Source organism: Lipotes vexillifer, unplaced genomic scaffold (genome assembly GCF_000442215.2).
Source record: "Lipotes vexillifer unplaced genomic scaffold, Lipotes_vexillifer_v1.1 scaffold1049, whole genome shotgun sequence".
In the NCBI taxonomy this organism is placed as follows: domain Eukaryota; kingdom Metazoa; phylum Chordata; class Mammalia; order Artiodactyla; family Lipotidae; genus Lipotes; species Lipotes vexillifer.
The window spans coordinates 1,763,295-1,782,561 of NW_006799027.1; the positions used below are offsets into that span (position 1 = coordinate 1,763,295).

At 35.3% G+C, this 19,267-nt stretch overlaps 1 protein-coding gene across 3 annotated transcripts in view; it reads right to left on the reverse strand.

Moving 5' to 3' along the window:
* Positions 1–902: 902 nt before the first annotated feature.
* Positions 903–19,267, reverse strand: part of CUL2 (cullin 2) — a 76,251-nt gene continuing 57,886 nt past the window's right edge. Inside the window, exons 13-22 of one of the 3 annotated variants that reach the window (XM_007471339.1) lie at positions 18,584–18,643; positions 17,537–17,665; positions 17,349–17,435; positions 16,197–16,349; positions 15,842–15,919; positions 10,947–11,013; positions 6,898–7,100; positions 4,624–4,725; positions 2,253–2,369; positions 903–1,485 (exon numbers count right to left, since the gene is read on the reverse strand). In XM_007471339.1, the coding sequence (XP_007471401.1) occupies positions 1,354–1,485; positions 2,253–2,369; positions 4,624–4,725; positions 6,898–7,100; positions 10,947–11,013; positions 15,842–15,919; positions 16,197–16,349; positions 17,349–17,435; positions 17,537–17,665; positions 18,584–18,643 (1,128 nt within the window). In that variant the 3' untranslated portion in view covers positions 903–1,353. The remainder of the gene's footprint in view (positions 1,486–2,252; positions 2,370–4,623; positions 4,726–6,897; positions 7,101–10,946; positions 11,014–15,841; positions 15,920–16,196; positions 16,350–17,348; positions 17,436–17,536; positions 17,666–18,583; positions 18,644–19,267) is intronic. The other 2 variants (XM_007471341.1, XM_007471340.1) reach the window with 2 other exon arrangements.

A 19,267-nucleotide genomic window follows, 5' to 3' on the forward strand; every position in this document is an offset into this window, starting at 1 on the left:
TATTGTTTATTTGTTAAGTGTAATAAAGTAACTGTGGTTGTGGTTTTTTTTTTAAAGGCCTTTTCTGTTAGAGATATAAACTGAAGTATTGTTAAGTGAAATGATTCACGTAGGATATGCTTTAAAATATCTCGGCTTAAAAAAAATTGTATGTGTGTGTTGTGGTGGTGGAAGGGTAGATAGATAATAGATATGAAAATAGACCAGAGCATTCTAATGGTGCTGTTGATATATATAATAAACAAAATAATGGACTTTCATGTCTATGCAAGTGGCAGCTGGTGTAACGCATCACACAGATTAAAAAACAAAAAAAAAGAAAGGTATTTAGGTTATGCACTGCTAAGAACACCTGTGACGTCGGAGAGTGACTCTAGTGTGAACGTGGTAGGGGGTGGAAGGGTAACAGGCAGGCAGGAGTATGGGAGGAATACACCAGGAACACAAGATCACCTACAACCCAGAGGAAGGGAGAAGGGAAAGCAGCAGAGGCGGGGCATTAGTCTACATTAGAACTGACATACTGTGGAAACAAAAGTAAGACAACCTTTGAATGACAGCTCTTTCTGAGCCAGATGTGAGGTCACACACATTCCCCTCACTTTTGGTTCTGAGCTGCAGCAGGACACCACCAGAAACTCTTGATGGAATTAAATCCTCACTATTCAAAACGCTCAAATCCAATGTAGTTCTAATCCATAAAAATAAAACATTCTTTATGCTGAATGCATCTTTATGCATTCAAAAACAACAGTCTAGATGTTTTTCATGTAGGATTTAAATAGGAGTATAAGTGAATTACACTGTTCAGATACAAATGCAACTAAAGTTGCATGAGCTGCTTTGAAAACTCAACGGACATTTATATGTATTATTTTGTGATATTCCATCCACATAAAAAAGGCATTCTATTTCTTTATTTTTTTATTTGACAAGCAGCAATATCATGTTTGTCATTTTAATGTAGATACAATTATTAGGTTATCTGTCATATTACAATATTTAAGTTTTTTATCTTATGTCCTTTAAGATACATTAAAAAAAAAAAAAAAAAAAAACACAAAAACGTGAAGGAGAAAAAGCATGGTACCCAGCCAAATTTCCACATTTCAGCAATACTTCACTCATTCTTTTTTAATAAAGTTTTAAGAAATGTCATAATGACATGAGCTTGAAATATCTCTAGGCATTTTCTCTGACGCTCATGACGTGGCACTGGTGATGTTGTAAACAGCAGAGAAACAGGGGCTGCCAAATGGCCAAATTATGGAGGCACAGGCCTGCTTTCTCCCACAGGACACACCGGATGGCGATGGCAATGACCTTCTCACATCCACACTGGGGGAGCGCGCGTCACGCTACGTAGCTGTACTCATCTGCTGACGCCTGGCTGCGTTCGATGTACTGTTTGTCTATCAGAACTTCAATACACTTCTTAATCATGCTGATACTAGGGTTAAACCGAGCTCTTGACTGGCTAATCACCTGTGGGAGAGACATGGATGTTTAAGTGCTCTTCTCACCAGGAGGGCACTGGAGCAAATAACTTTTTATGCAAACTAAGGAAAAAGCCCGACCTTTATGTTGTGAAGGGATAAAAACTGTGAAGAACATGGATACAGCAAAATCTAATAATAGTCATATATAACTAAACTAAACCATAAACTAATTCATCTATCTAACTACTCATATACACCCCTCAAGCTTCCACTTAACCCCTACTCAACTTTCAGCTCTTAGCTGAAGTAACACCTGCTCAGGAAAGCCTTCCACCACACCCCCAAGTCAAGACCTTTATACACATTCTCATGCTACTGTATATCTTTTCTTTGTTGCATGTGAGTGTAATTTTATATTTACTCCCATATTATTTCAATAACGCGTTTCTTCCCTACTAGACTGAACTCCAAAACAGCCGGAGCCACATCCTGAGCTGCTGTGCACCCCACGGTGACCAGCACGGTGCTCCACACATGGTAGATGTTCGTGTATTCATGGAACGAGTGAGTGTGTGATGTGGTCCACGTCCTTCAGTAACTGGACACAAGACTGAATCGATGAGGCTTAGACCTCTAAATTCAAACATGAATTTAATACTGAAATTTTAAGTGAGTACTGTTCTCATTAAGTAATGAAGCATTTCTTTATGTTTTTTGGGAGTCGTATTATTTCTGTAACATGTTCACAGAGAAACATTCCTAATCCTAATACCCTCTGCCCCAAGAGGTCTTGAGGACTTTTCCCCCTTTTACCTCCTGAATAAGGGCATTATGCCGAAGTACTTTTCGTGCTTTCATGATACGAACTATAGCAGCTTGGAGGTACATTTTCCGATCTTCATCTACAGCGCTTCTCGTCTGCTCCATTTCCTGTTTTACAAGGACAAAAAAAGCCAATGACACATTAAGTCACTGCACTTGTTTTTCACTCATTTTATTTGTGAGTTTAAATAAATCTCCAATCAATACTGAGAATCAAATTATACGATTATGTGCCCAATATAACATAACCATTACCAAAAGAATATTTACAGTGAGTTATGCATAATTTCTTAACTTAAAGTTGGAAGGTTATTTTTTTAAGAAATGAACACTACTGTAAACTGTACTCGGTGTAAGTAGTCAATAAAGGAGAACTTAAGTGACACAGAGTAATAGTTTTCAAGACCGCTGTCCTATCAATGAGTAAAAACTTATACCACAAAGCTTGCAGGCTTTGGTAACTGGCTCCAAGTGCACACTGGAGCAGGCTTCAAGGGCAAGAGCTGTGAAGGGCTCCATTTGACTCCAGCAGAGAAGCCAGCAAGGATGGGCCGGAAGGGCCTCTGTGCATGGAGCTCAAGGAAAGACAGTGGAGGAGAGGCACAAGCGGCAATGCCACATCAGTAGGGAATCTCATAACAGCTTTTAAAAGAGAAAATACAATCCATATTACAAATTATTGCCATTAGCCTACAGGAAAATGAGATGGTGAACATTTCAGGGTTCAAATTCAACAGCAATTGATTAACATTTGTCTCCCATGGGGGAGTAAGTCCCTCGAGTGGCCTGGCATCTCTGATACCTTCACATCTTGCCCCGAGCCCAAGGTCAGGATGGCACATAGGAGGCAAGCAGGAAACTTCAGTGATATGAATAGGCTGCCCCAGAACAACTGCTGCTGAGGTGAAACAAGCAACAGCAGATGTTCACCGTGCAAACTGGCTCACCCGGGGTCGGACCCCACTCCAGACCAACAAGCTCACAATTTGAATTTTAACACCATCCCCCATGGTTCATTTGCACAGGAAAGTTTGAGAAGCATTTTCTACAACTTTTCTTTGAAAAATGTGTTGTAAAACCTTCCATTATTTTACAAATGAAAAATATGAGATTATATTACTATTCAAAGTAGAAATTTTTGGAAAGAATACAAAACAAATCCATATATTTTAATACAGTTTAAGAGCAAATATGACTGTTCACTGTGGCATTATTTACAATAGCAAAGATATGGAAGCAACCTAAGGCCCATCAATAGATGAATGGATAAAGAAGACATGATATATATACACAATGGTATATTACTCAGCCATAAAAAAAGAATGAAATCTTGCCATTTGCGACAACACAGATGGGCCTAGAGGGTATTATGCTAAGTGAAATAAGTCACACAAAGAAATATACTGTATGATTTCACATATATGTGAAATCTAAAAAACAAAACAAATGAACGAACACAGCAAAACACAAACAGAATTACAGATAACAGAGAATAAACAGGTGGTTGCCAGAAGGAAGGGAGATGAGGGGAAGAGAAAAATAGGTGAGGGAGATTAAGAGGTATAAACTTCCAGTGGCAAAATAAATGAGTCATGGGTATGGAATGTACAGTGTGGGGTAATTTATGTAATATCTTTGTATGGTGACACATTGTAACTAGACCGGTCATGGGGATCATTTTGAAATGTACAGAAATATTGAATCGCTATGTTGTGTAACAGGAACTAACACAGTGTCAATTATACTTCAAAAACAAACAAACTCACAGAAAAAGAGATCAGATTTGTGGTTACCAGAGGCAGGGGGTGGGAGTGGGGAGAGGGGAAATTGGATGAAGGGGGTCAGAAGGTACAAACTCCCAATTATAAGATAAATGATGATTAGAGATGGAATGTAAACATGATAAATACAATTATTTATCTATGAAGGCTGTTGAGAGGAAATCCTACAAGTTCTCATCACAAGGAAAAGTTTTTTTCCTATTTATTTAATTTTGTATCTATATGAGATGATGGATGCTCACTAAACTTACTGTGATCATCATTTCATGATATAGGTAAGTCAAATCATTATGCTGTACTGCTTAAACTTATACTGTGCTGTGTGACAACTATTAAAACTGGGAGAAAAAAACAAAAGAGCAAATATGACTAAACTACGACAGCTTTTTCCTAAGATACTCATTATACTACTGTTTTTAAAATCTAAAATACTGTTTATAAGGTTAGTTAATGCAAAAAATAAACCAGATAAGTTGTATCATAATTTTGATATGAAAAGTTTTGCATTGGTCTCAATATTACCACTTGTAAAGTCCAATGCTTAAATATTTCCAAAAGAAATGACATTAGAAAGTACTTACCTGTGGTGTGTCTTTCTGCATTGATGTAGTAATTTTAAATTTTGTTCTTTTACTGCTAAAGTTCATATTTAATGAAAATGAAGATTCTGCATCAATGTCTTCCTACAATTAAAAATAATTCACTTACATTTATAAAAATAAAATCACTAAATAACAATTGCTGCAAATAATATGCCATGAAATTAAATAATGACCAAGGAAAAGAGTCTCAACTCTCGTAATCTTTTACATTATAAATATTATTTAAGAGAAAAATAATTGTCTTCTGTCAAACAATGAAGGAAAAAATAATTCTTTCCTAATTTTATGCTTGATAGAATTTTAATCAGCTTAGATTTAGAATAAAGCTATTTTCTGGCCCAACTGTTTAATACATTACCACCAGATAAATCTGACGAGAGTCAAGCTCATTGGCTTAAACAGAATTTTAACATTTTAATTTTTATGAAATAGTGAGGCTCATAATTTTTCCATCACATTTTGTAAAACCAAACCAAAAAAAATTTTTTTGAATGCTGCAGTAACAAAATACCAATTAAAATAACCTGACTAGAGAAGCCAGCTGGTTCCAATGGCACACAAGCATCACTTCCTCACCACCCCAGTGTGATTCTGACATCACCCCTCAACGCCCGTTTTATTCACTCTGCCAGAAGCGAGTGGACTTTTCTCAAGCGGAAGTTGTTAAGCCAATTTTTAGCTCTTAAGCTCTATTGGGCTTAAGAAAGCCACGCATGTCATACGGTGGAATCTGTCTGCCAGCAGGACCACGAAGCACTTGGCAGATGGCACTTTCTCAATAATAACCAAAGAAACTCTATTAAAGAATGCCAGATTCATAATTAAAATTTAATGTGCAAACAACCTATCAATATTTATTTTGTACATTTCTGGGCAGTAAAAATAACATGCTTTAGAAAAATACTTAACTTTTTAGGCACTTAAGCTTAAAAATTTAAACTTAAAATTTTAAACTTAAAAACTTTTACTTATAATTAATTGACTTAATTAAAACCTTAATATTAAGAACTTAATGTTTTGTTAAGTTTCTGAAGTCAGAAAAATTAATCGTTTCTCAAAATTAAGAAAAGCTTGATTTGAATTTCAGCATACGTGCCATTTAGAGCTGTTCAATTATAGGCTACAAAAGTCATCATTAGCAAAATGAACTCATGAGAGAAATAAGTCGTAGACCATGAACCAAAATTAAAACGAAGCAAGACTTTTTTCTTATGGGCACAATAATCTGCAGCATGAGATTTAACCCATATCTGTTGCTTTTTTAACCATTTAAATATCCAAGACATACTTTAAAAACAAAAACATGTTACCAGAAAAAAAAAGTTATAAAGAAAAAAAGGAATATACTATCAGCTTGCTAATTCTCAGGACAGATATTAAAAACATATGGGGGTTGGACTTCCCTGGTGGCACAGTGGTTAAGAATCCACCTGCCAATGCAGGCGACACGGGTTCGAGCCCTGGTCCGGGAAGATCCCACATGCCACGAAGCAACTAAGCCCATGCGCCACAACTACTGAGCCTGTGCCCTAGAGCCCATGAGCCACAACTACTGAGCCCGTGTGCCACAACTATTGAAGCCCGCACACCTAGAGCCCGTGCTCCGCAACAAGAGAAGCCACCGCAATGAGAAGCCCCCGCACCTCAATGAAGAGTAGCCCCTGCTCACCACAACTAGAGAAAGCCCACACGCAGCAACGAAGACCCAATGCAGCCAAAAATAAACAAATTAATTAAAAAAAAAAAAATATATATATATATGGGGGTTAGTTGAGTCCTGAAATTCAGGGACATGAGAATGACAGCACCTGAGATGGAGTTACACATATTAATGTGTGTATAAATAGACATCAACAGGCTGTCATTTCCTATCACAGAACCATGTAATTAAATATTAACTAAACATATGGGGGAAAAAAACCCAGCAAGATTTAGGACAGACTACAGTTTTAAAACCTCAATTAACCAGAATCCTTCTGCTGTCAACTCTTTAATAATTTTTCAGTAAACTGCCACAGTATAGGACAAATAAAATCAATCTATAAAGGGCACACGAGTACCAACTTAGACAGCCTTCTCTGTGACGCCTCAAGTTCTTGGCCATAAGGAGCCTGAAGTAATGTAGCTGATTCGAGTGCTTCTCAAAGAACAAAGGGCATTAACAATTATAACCTTACTTTTAAAACTGCAAACATCCCATGAAAAAGCTTTAATACTTATAATGCTTAAATTCCTTGAACTATTACCCCATACCTTTTCTGAATCATGGTTAATCATTTTCACATCGAGTAATGATTTGATTGTTTTTGTCAGTTCCTTTTCATTCATCTGAGTGCTGTCTTGAAGTTCTTTATAGCTGACAGTTTCACTGTTGTTAAAGGCAAGAAGAACCGCCATTTGGTATGTTGTGACCATAGCTACGTATGGTTTGCCCAAATAGTTCATTTTAACTTCACCTACAATTAAAACAAAATTGTGACAACAAACTCATCATTCAAAGAAGCATTCCAAAATTACCTCAGTAACAACTGTTTATTTCAGATATTTTCTCCTGAAAGTGTGAACCAAGAACTCTTGGTTAAATTGTTGCAAAGCTATTCCTGCCAGCAATGTAATCATCTGTTTGAGGGGGTGGGGGGGATGGCTCTTAGTTTTGAGTATGTAGTATAAATCATGGTTAAGCTATCATAACATTACCAGTAAGCTCAAACAATGTCTTTAAATAGTAATAGGAAGGCTAAGACTTGGGCAGAAGAAAAGTAAGAGGAGGTGGAGGTAGGAGGAGAAACAGACAGACAAAGGGAGAGCATGATAGCTTGCTACCAGCAACTGCCTCCTATGTGTGTATCTCATCTACCCCAGGGAAGGTTCAAGTATACAGGAGGACACCTGTACTAAAGTGTCTAAACCATAATTTCTGCCAAAATATAACAATGCTATTTTGTTTCATAAATAATGTTTTTCTCCCCAGTAATTTTCTAGGAATAAGCACAAATGGGAAGAGAGACAAACAGGCAGATGCATTATTTTGTTGAAATAGTTGATGCAATAACAATGTTCTGGACCCTACACTACCCTGAGAGCTAGAAAGATACATCAGCCTTAGGCCAACTACAGTTCTACCCATCCCAGGGGGCAGCACACTGAAGAGCTTGTTAACAGTGTGTCAAATAGTTACGCACTTGCAACATGTAAAAACAGTTAATGCAAGTCAAAGAACTGCTTCCTAAAGAATAAAGTTGTGGTTTAGTGACTGTATTTCTCTTTCTCTCTCTTACACAAGCACACACACACATCCTGCATTATTTGAGTGTTAATGAATTATAAACTATATCAGCATGAGATGTGGTTTTAGGGCTCTATATTTTAACTCAAGGAAGCTGTATGTTACATGAACTTACCCCAGACGCTGCATTCTCCCTGTTAGTGGTAATTAGTAACTCTGATCAAGATTGTGTGCTTCTTTTTTTATTATTTAATAATATATATTTCATTCATTATGTAATTAAAGACTTTAAGGGATATAAGTCAATTCTCCAGCTTACTATGACCACAGAGATGCCTATTCTAACTTGCATTATGCCTCGACTTATTTTTTTAAAAACTGATATTCAGAAATATTTTTCAAAATTATTTGGATAGGAACACCTAGAGAAAAAATTCCTAATCTCTGAATTTTCATGAAAGGAAGTTTAATTAATTGGAATATCCAATTCATGTAGAGTTTAAGTAGACTACAGTCATTAGGACTGTCCTACTAACAATTAGTATAAAGAGCACTTTAAGAGCCTCATCTCAACATTAAAGTTTAGGAAACGCGGTGAGAGGCAAAAAAAAAAAAAAAATCATGTAAACTGCATTACACCATTTGTGCAATGACTACTTAATCATATCCCAGAAACAAGTATAAAATAATGCCTCAAGCACCTATATGATTAAGCTAGGACCATCACCTAGCTGTCACAGATGTTGCAATGTATTACCATGGGTTTGGAAACACAATGAGTCTTCTGCCACAAGAACCCAAAGAGCATTAGGAGACAATGCAAGTAAGGGGTCTAAGTATCATTTACTGATATCAAATCCACTCTGCAACCCTTAAAAACAGGAAAACTTGTTAGTTTTATTTTATGACTTTTTCTTGCTATTTTTCAATAAATTATCGGTGTCGGGGTACATGGACCTCTTTCCACTTTTTTTCAGCACCATTCTCTTATTACTCAGCTCATGACTGGAAAGACTGGGGAAGGGGTGGAGGAACATGTGGGGCAAGGAAGGAAATCCCAAATCTAGATGATTCACTTAATTACTGCTGTGTAAATAGAAAAGGAAAATGACAAAGAGGTCATTTAACCTTCAGAATAGGTTGACAAACTTTAAGAAACTCCAAACTAGAATAAAACATTCCAATACATACATACTTGAAAAATCAGACAACCATAATTGAAGTGGTAATTAACAATTACCAGAAATAAAGAGTAGGCAGAACTCTCACAATACTTTATTCCAAGTTACTCCTCTACTACCTATCAGCAACCTAGTCTCTAAGGGAACGTTTTTTTAACAGAAGAATGTCAGCTACTAAATGCTGAGTGCATGACAGAGTATCACTGATCTGCAACCAGGAAGAAGATAACCGATTCAAGCAATGATCACCAGTGGATGCTACAACCATCAGATACAGTTGTTCCTGGAAGATGGTATTCATTTGGGACCTAAGTGTCACCCCTCAGATCACCTGCTAATTGAAAAGGGGAAACAGTCTCCTCACAATGGAAACATCACCTCAATCAACCAAGTGACCACTTTACTGCCTCTCACAGTGGGACAGTCTGACACCACGTGCCTTCTGATGCAATGCAACACAGGTACACAGGACCACCGAAGAAGTATTCTCACCAATAATATCTTAATCTGAATACATAACTAGTTGCCAAACACCAAAATAGTAAATCCCTCATTAAAACTACTTTAGGAGACAGACTGATTATTGGTGAGGTAATGCAAAGGAGTTTAAATTCCCCAAGATAGATATTTAGGGAAGTAAAAGTAAACTTAATCCAAGTACATTAAAACACTGGTCCAGCAATGTTTTTTTCCTTAAAGTCAATTATATTTACTAAATGAGAATATAAAAAATTCACAAGAGATGTAAAATTAAAGGCCAACTACTAAGGGACCACTTACTAAGAATATCAATGAACATCTATTTATTTCACAAACTACTGAAAAAATTTAAATGCCCAATTTGTTCAATAAAGATAAACTTGTAAAGATATGTATTATTATGTACTAATTATTATGTACTAATATGTATTACTAACAAAATAAGACATCATATTCCAAATATAAAGGAGTCAAATAAATGGTACTTACGAGAAACTACTTAGATGAAATTTCTCTTAGGTGAGTGAATTTCCTAAATAAAGGTATGGCAACTAATCAGATTTTCTTGTACCATTTCTAAGAGACATTAACATACATGGCCATCCTTTCCCTCTTATACAAAGAGAAAGTTGATTCAATGTACTTTTCAAAGCATAGCTTTAGCAAAAGTAGAGAAATTCTGAGTGTTTGCCTTGGCTAACATCTTCAGGCAGCGTAGAGAAACTGAACACAGGCTCCAATCACTCAAAGTATTAATCCTACTTTCCAATTAGTAGACCCCACTGTTCCAGGAAGAAGCTAAGGAAATGATTAGATTTTGATTAAACTTTTCTAAAACTGGAAAGTACTGGAAGTTAACTGGGACATTCTGGAAAAAGCGTTTACTACTGCTGTTCACTACAGTACCACAAATAAAAATCAAATGGTTAGGTCTCCTTGTGATGCTATAATAGTTAATGAAATTTTTGAGGATATCTGCCATATCTAGAGAGAAGAGGTTTTTAAGATATCTGTTTCATCAAGTCTGCATTTCTAAATAAAATTCCTAATATCTATAAAACGCGGTTTGTTACAGAAATGTAGGAAACCATTATAAAATTCAGAAATTCCTTATAAGTAGCATAATTATAAAACACTATTAAAAATGCTGCACTTGCTTTAACCATATAAAAATGTGCTCAACTTTACTCATAATAAAAGGAATGTAAATTTAAAAAAAAAAGTGCTTCACTTGAACTTCATTATTACTTGCTTTAATGGTAACCAGAAAGGAAGATGAAGAAGAAAACGTTAAAAACTAAAACCAGGGAAAAAACAACAACTATAATTAGGGCCTATGAAATCGCTTTCCAAATTTTTAACATAATCATATCAGGTAAATTTCATTAAACTAGATATAATTAAATGCATTTTACCTGTACAAAGATAATGTAACCATGTAAGTTTCCTTCCACTGAAATGCTGGCTGTAAAATAATTCAAACTGTAAAAAAGAAAAAGGAATCAAATTATTTTCAGCTTCTACAACCTAATTTACTTGGCTATCACGACACTAAAAGAGTAAAAAAATTCATGTTAGAGAAGACATTAGAGCCCATCTGGTATCTTTACTCGTTTTACAGATGAGAAAACACATCTATGCAAGTTCCTGACAAAGATCATATAAATATCAGGCCAGCTCTTTTCACTTAAAACCCTGTCTGTGGTTCTTTCCACCAAACCACAGCCCTGCAAATTTAACTTTTTGTATAAATTCAGAAATTATCATTTTGAATGATATCAATTGGGACTTTATAAATAAAATCCCTGACCAAAACCACTACCATAGGCATTTCAACATGAAAATATAAATCAAACCTTCATTTCTAGTCTCCTATTTGCCAACATATACCCTTGCTGAACGGACGGGTTGAATATCAGTGGTCACTCCAAAAGTGACATCCACGATTTAACTTCCACATACAGTCAAACACTAATACAAGCAAAGCTTCAGAGGCCTGTGTTTGTATCTTTTGTTGACATTATTGTGAAAAATTAAATTTAACATTCTATTAACATAGACTTTAAAATTTTAAAAATTCCTCCCTCAGATTGAATGTAGGACATCAGTCCAAAAAATAGAGTTCATATCTTCTAAAGAGCTAGTACATAATCTACAGCGAGAAAATGATACTGAAATGTAAAAAAGGTAAAAACTCAACTTCCATATAAAACTGAAAAATAAATATATTCATCACATCACAATTCAGAATTGTGGACATACTTTTAGCATGACGAGCCATATGTAATATACCCAAAGCTTTTATCTGTACTTCAAACTTTACTTTCTGTACTTTCAAAATGAAGTTTAAATAAAGCAATCAGCAACATTTGACCTGTAAGCTGCACTATGCCCACTCCTTACAACAAAAGTTCACAGCTGCCAGCCAGGAGAATTGGTGAATTCTTTTAGCAATTTATTCCAAGATAGTCCTGGGAAGCTGAAACTTGAGCATTTTTTCCCTCCAATGGTGCAGCATTCTCCTCTATGAGCAAATTCACCAGCCCCTTGGCATGACAAATAGGAAATGACTGGCACCGGGAATACTTATGATTTTCTGCCTGGTCCTAATCTAGACAAAGAAAAAAATCAAAGTATGTCATAAAAGGATCCCAGAGGTATGCTCTGACTAATAATCTCCCTGGGTGTCAATAAAATTCAATTACTACTATACAATTTGTAATTATGAAACATTTATAAGGAATTTATGGACAAAAGCAAAATAAAACATTTTTGAAACTGAGAAAACCAAAGTTTAAAATGCTCTTTATAAATTATGTAAGTGCAAAACTAGCTTTAGGATGTATATTCCAAGCTCTGAAAGCACATGCTTTACCTCTTTATAGCCCTAGCAACTAGTACCATCATTAAAGTTTTATTGATGATATCAATATGCCAAAGAAAGCATTCCATTATCCTTAAATTTAAAATCTGATTATAAAGATTCTCATATCCATAGCTAGTCAAGAACAAAAAGATTCAGTTCCAAATGAGAGTAGTATCAATTCATCTGGTATTAAAAGACAAAAGTTGTAACATCTTGCTTAATGATATCATTAAATAACTGTGTTACCAAAGTTTATTAGTAATAAATATACCTTGACTAAACTTCTCATTTTAAAGTCAGGCTTAATAGTTATAACAGTCAGGCTAACAGAGAGCATCTTTCAAATACCATTTGAGGGCATTAATGGAAACTCAAGGGGCCTTAAAAATGAACGTTTCATATTTGATGAGCGTATTCACTTCAAACAGAGAGCTGCACTAATATACACTACCTTATATTTCTTTAGTTATTATTCAGGTTTGTGGACCAGGTACAAAAGTAGATTTAAGATATACTGGTCTAATATGCAAAATAAATTACTTTTTTTTTTTTTTTTTTTAAGATTTTCTGATGGGGACCATTTTTAAAGTCTATTGAATTTGTTACACTACTGCTTCTGTTTTATGTTCTGGTTTTTTTGCCCCGAGGCATGTGGGATCCTAGCTCCCCACCCAGGGATCGACCCACATCCCCACCTGCCCCGACTGGAAGGCAAAGTCTCAACCACTGGACCGCCAGGGAAGTCCCCAAAATAAATTGCTTTCAATTAAAGCTTAATTTCCATACTTTTAAGATACGTGCAAAATGGATGTGATTTCTGATAAATAGCTATATTTAAGGGAAAGATGGGAAATATATAGATGACCATTAAAGCAAAGAGAATTAATTTACATGTGAAAAAATGTACACTATTAAATACACAGATGGATTTCCATTCTTATGTGACTGAAAACTTGGATTTACTAGGAGAAATGTAAGGACAAACTCCCTCTACTGGTAATTAGAGAAAGTCCAAATTGAGAGAATGATATGCTTGGAATCATAATTTATAGTCAGAAAGAAACCCACTTCCTGTTTGTAAATGAGGACACTGGAACCTGGGGAAGGTCATATGTTAATAAATAAAGTTTAAGGGGTTGATTCCAGTGCTCCAATAATTACTGGCAAATAATTATTTCAAGGAGAAAGAGAAGAATAACAAACTTTAAGGAGATTTTAGTTCTGCCAGCCCCCACCCTGTCCCTTAATTTCGATTGGAAAAGCAGGCTCTTAAAAATAAATAAGGTTTAAGACTGTCAAAGGTGAGGGGTCAGTTTTCTTTCTCTTGCCTGGTCACAAATACATCAAAGTGCTTTACACCTGGTTACCCCATCCCCTGCCCTGGGATCATATTCTGCCCATCCAAACAAATGCTCCTCTTCACGAAGTTTCTAAGATGGTTTGCACTATCATGCCTTTACAAAGACACAGAAAGTCCTAAATTAGACTCCTATTCGGAAAGTCCACCTTATGCATGGTATCTTGAAATCTACCTGGCTACTCTGCTATTACCACTACTATCACTATTACTTCTACTTTCAGCATTTATTGAGTACTTCTTATATACCAGACTAAGTGCTTTACGTATTTCATCTTCATATTAACACTCTGAGTAGTAGTATTATCAGTTAACAAAAAATTCGGAAGTTATTTGAACAAAGTCACAGAGCACAGTAAACGGAAGAGCAGACATTTAAAATCAGGACTTATGATTCTGGAGCTTACACTGTGTTACTTGATTTATAATCCTTATTTTGAAAGCAGCAAAAATAACATACATACATAATGTAATGATTCAAACTACACACTGTGAACATCTCTAGTAAATAGTGTAATGAAATACCATTTTCATTTTAAACTTCATAAACATACGCATAACTCACTGGTTCACAACCTCAAGTTACTGCCCAAGTAAAAGACTATTAAAAGATAAGCCTCCTTTGGTGAGTTAGAGAATCAAAAAGGGTCAGTTTCAAAGGAAATGAAAACATGTTCATCCACTCAAAAACTTGTACATGAATGTTCACAGCAGCATTACTTACACACCCCAAAGTCAAAACAGCCCAAACATCCAACAGCTGATGAATGGATAAATAAAATGTGGTGTCTCCATACAATGGAATATTATTTGGCAATAAAAAGGAATGAAGTACTGGCACAGACTCAAACATGGATGGACCTTGACATTCTTCTGCAAAGTGAATGAAGGCAGTCACAAAAGACCACGTCTGACATATCTCTATATGAGATGTCCAGAACAGGCAAATCTACAGAGAAAGAAAGCAGATTGCCTAGGGGCTAGGGAGAGGGGAGGGAGCTGGGGAAGGCGAGGAGTGACTACTGGTATGTAGGGGGTTTCTTTTAGGGTAATTAAAATGTTCTAAAATGGTGCTGGTGGTTGCAAAGCTCTGTGAATATACTGAAAACCAATGAAAGTGTACACTTTGAGTGAACTGTATAGTGCTGTGGCCTGAATGTTTGTGTCTCCCCAAATTCATGTTGAAATCCTGATGCCCAGTGTGATGCTTTTAGAAGGTGGGGCCTTTGGGAGGTGCTTAGATCATGAGGACGGAGCTCTCATCTATGGCATTAGTGCTCTTATAAAAGAGACCCCACAGAGATCCCTAGCCCCTTCCACCACGTGAGGACACAGCAAGAAGTCTGTCACCTTAGGCCCTCATCCCACCGTGCTGGCACCCTGGCCTCAGACTTCCAGCCTCCAGAACCATAAGAAATCAATCTCTGTCATTCATAAGCCGTCCAGGCTGTGGTATTTTGTTACGGCAGCCTGATACAATGACTACAAGACTACGTGACTAAGCCGTATGGTACAAGTTACATCTCAACAGCTGTTAAAGATGTAGTCTCCACAGTCTCTTTAAAAGCTTTGGGTAAGAAGTCTATGGTTTCTATTCAGTCACACTTTAAAGCCATTTTTACTTGAATTTTCCAGCTTCAATCTATTTTTTCTAGAATATTTCACATTCTACATATATTTACCTAAATTACAGCCCAGAATAAAAATAACTATTATAAGGAATAAATGAATTATAAAGATGGCTCAATATTCAAATGAAAAATTAGAAAATGACTGTTTTAAGTACTGGATTCTAAACTTTCTTATATCAAAATCTTTGTAATTTAGAACTACTTAAGACAGATAACAGGTTTACTAAGAATAAGAGACATGCTTTGACAAAGAACTGACACCCTTAGCATTTTAGTTTTAATATTAGAAACTACAATAATTTACAGTCTTCCTACAAGGCAGAATAACAATAATGTGTGAATATATTTTTATATCACGTGAGCCCTCAAGACTTCGGAGAAATATTTAAAGTGATATAACGTGAAGATAATTATTAAAATTCCTTAGGTCTTCCAATATATTTTCTGCCAACTTGCCATCTGTACACTTTTTTCCAATTCCTGGGGAATCGCAAATGTAGATGAAGGAGCCTGAGTAAGAGGCCATGCACCAGCCTAGAAGGAGAAAAGTCAAATAGTTAAACATCTCACTTGAAAGTAAATGTTTATAAAATGATTTAAGCAACTAAAGCATCTTTTTCTCCTTCCTCAAAATGTTGATAAAACCCACCAGCATTACTATCAAGGCACAGTTCATTCCAGATCAATATAACTTTAGAAGCTATAATATTCTGATTGAAAGAAAAGGTAATTAGGCATCAATCTATTAATCGTTTGTATCAGAGTATTTGAAATGATTAGTAAATGCTCACAATGAAACACATATTCATACCTGTAGAACATATATTTGAAAACTAATTCCCAAATCTATTACTGTGTCTTGATTTTTGATAAAATTGTTGAACTTATTGTTCAGATCCGCACTGACACTCATATCTGTGTACATCCGATGTAGCTTGCTGGTAAATTCATAACCACAGGCTTGCTGTAAAAGAAAGTTTTAAAAAACATATGACTTAAAAACAAAAATAATAAACCATACTGATTATTAAGAATGTTTTGCTACTGCTAGGTCTATGGTCAAAGGTCCTGCTTTGTACACTTACACCAAAGGCCTGTATTATTCATGACCCAAAGCAGCTATTCAAAACCTTTCAAAAATTCCTTTTTTTTAATGCAGATTAAATAAGTGAATGAAAACAAATATTTAATGAAACAACAAATTTCCCTTTAAAACAAGAATTTTTCTATAAATCTGTTTATCATTTCAACACTACAAAATGCTCCATTACTGAATGTAAGATACCTTATAAGGTTTATAGATAGTATCAAATACACGTGAAAGATAACTGGGAATATTTGTTAAAAAGGAGGGTACTGAGGCAGATTTTTAACACCATTAACTGAGTAATGAAGAAATCTATTTCTTCGAAGTTATTCAAAACTCTGTCATCACCAGGCCAGAAAATTTGGATCTCTAATCTTGGGATATAAAAAGCTTTGTTAACATTACCTCTAAAAATTAAAGGGTAAATTATTTTTGGTATATTTAAAAAGGACCACATAGTCAATGTATACCATACAAGAAAATTATCAACTACTGAGTAACTCAGGATAAATAAAATTAGCAACTGCTTATCTCATCAGTATATAAGCTAAAATGACATAAAAGTGAACTGAAATTCAAATGCACTCCACAAAACCTGTACTTAAAGGAATATTTTAGGTGTGTTCATTTATATGTAATACAAGTTTTTTGTAAAGTTAACACTTTATCTTGTGGATGATTCTATATCAACAAATAGAGAGACTTTGTCCTTTAATACAGCATTTGCATATCCCACCATGAGACTACACCACTTTACATTTAACCAGTCAACTGCTGATGAATTATTTCCTGTTATTACTCATATTGCTACAATGAACATCTTTGTGTGCTAGTGGAATAATTTCTAGGACACTATCATATCAAAGGCTACAGTACCTTTAATTTATTGATCATGGCTTCTTCAGAATCCATAGACATGGATAACCCATGAATTAAACGTTTCGCCAGCATTCTTGCGTAGAACTACATTAAAAAATATTTTAAAAGATTACTTCCTTTCTGATGATTTAAAGTTCAAAAATAAATCAAAGCTGACACATAAAACCTCTCGATTCACAACTTACCTTTTGAAAAACATCCTTATCGTCGATATATTTGAAGACAGTAATAAAGCTCGTGAGCTTGTCCTCTACTTCATTCTCTGTCATCCCCTTGGCTGATTTCTTCAGCAAGTTGTCACAGTACTTAGCGAGCTCAAATAGAAATTGACAGTAACGCTTACAGAGGGCCCTTCTCAAAGGAGGCACAGTGGCAACAACACAAAATAAGATCACGGTCTTTGCCATCCTCAAGCTTGTGTTTTAATAATCATGGACGTGCACTGAAGAACTTGAAATACATGTCATCAGGGAAATTTTTAAAAAACTATAAACAGTAAAAAATCTAATCAACCCTGAATGATCAATAGAGCAATGATATAAGTAATTAAGCTTTTTTTTTTTTTTTTTTTTTGTGGTACGCGGGCCTCTCACTGTTGTGGCCTCTCCCGTCGCGGAGCACAGGCTCCAGACGCGCAGGCTCAGCGGCCATGGCTCACAGCCCCAGCCGCTCCGTGGCATGTGGGATCTTCCCGGACCAGGGCACGAAACCGTGTCCCCTACATCGGCAGGCGGACTCTCAACCACTGCGCCACCAGGGAAGCCCAGTAATTAAGTTTTGATGGAACACCTAGGTGAGTTTTGAACAGTTCTGTCATTTCTGACATTACATAAGTACTTTTTAAAAATCTCACAACCTTGTAAGCAAGTTTCCTTTAAAGGTTATCAAACATTTTTCATAAAATTCCCTTTAGATCTCAGATAAAATAAAATCTCCATGTAAAGTAATGCAAATTATTTTAAAGCAGTCATACTTTCCAACCCAAACATTGTAAAATGGAATATTTTCTCCTTCAATTATTTCTTAAGAAAAGGCTACAGAGATGACCTACTGCATTCCTTAAATAAAAGCCAAATGATATACAGTGTTGATATGTTTTTATTTTTAATAATTAATTTCAACTACTTTTTAAAAATATGCTACAAAAACAAGTTAATTTGACATTCACCTCAGTTTTCATTTTCTAATGCTGACTTTTCATATGTTTACATTTATGCAACCATCAAACTTACCAATTCAGGTGCTTTGCAAACAGACTTGGGTTCTCTATAATTTACAACTGATGTAAGGGCCTATATAGAAGACAGACCAGGAATTAGCCACAATTAATAGGGTAAAAACACAGCTGGCTCTATATATGCTATAATCTGTACGTCCAAAAATTACTACCCCACATAAAACATGGCATTTTGGGGGTAGTTTGTTAATACTGTTGTCATAGCTAACACAGGGTAAACTCCTCTCGCTGTGTCCCTCATGGTAATTATATAATGATTACATATAATCCTGTTCCTACTGAAAGATACTCTTCATAACTCATTACTGATAGTTGAATACACATAAAATAAGGCTATATTTTCAAAAATCTTACAACAACCATGTAGGCAAATTTAAGTTTAAAAATTTGTAAAATATAGTATTTACTTTTCTTTCAAATATTATTCATTATAGCCTAAGTATTATATTCAAAGGAAAAATGAGCACTAAAGAATATTAAAATTACACATGTATTTTTCAGAACATACTAGTGTATTAACAAGTCTCCTTTTATAGCATAATCATGGGAAATTCAATTCCCATATAATTCAAGAATTCAATCATTCAATTACTCACTTACAAGTTATGTTACACACTTCTATTTTGACTTCCACTATGAAATTGGTTGGTTAAGGTGAATCTCCATCTCCAGATTAGAA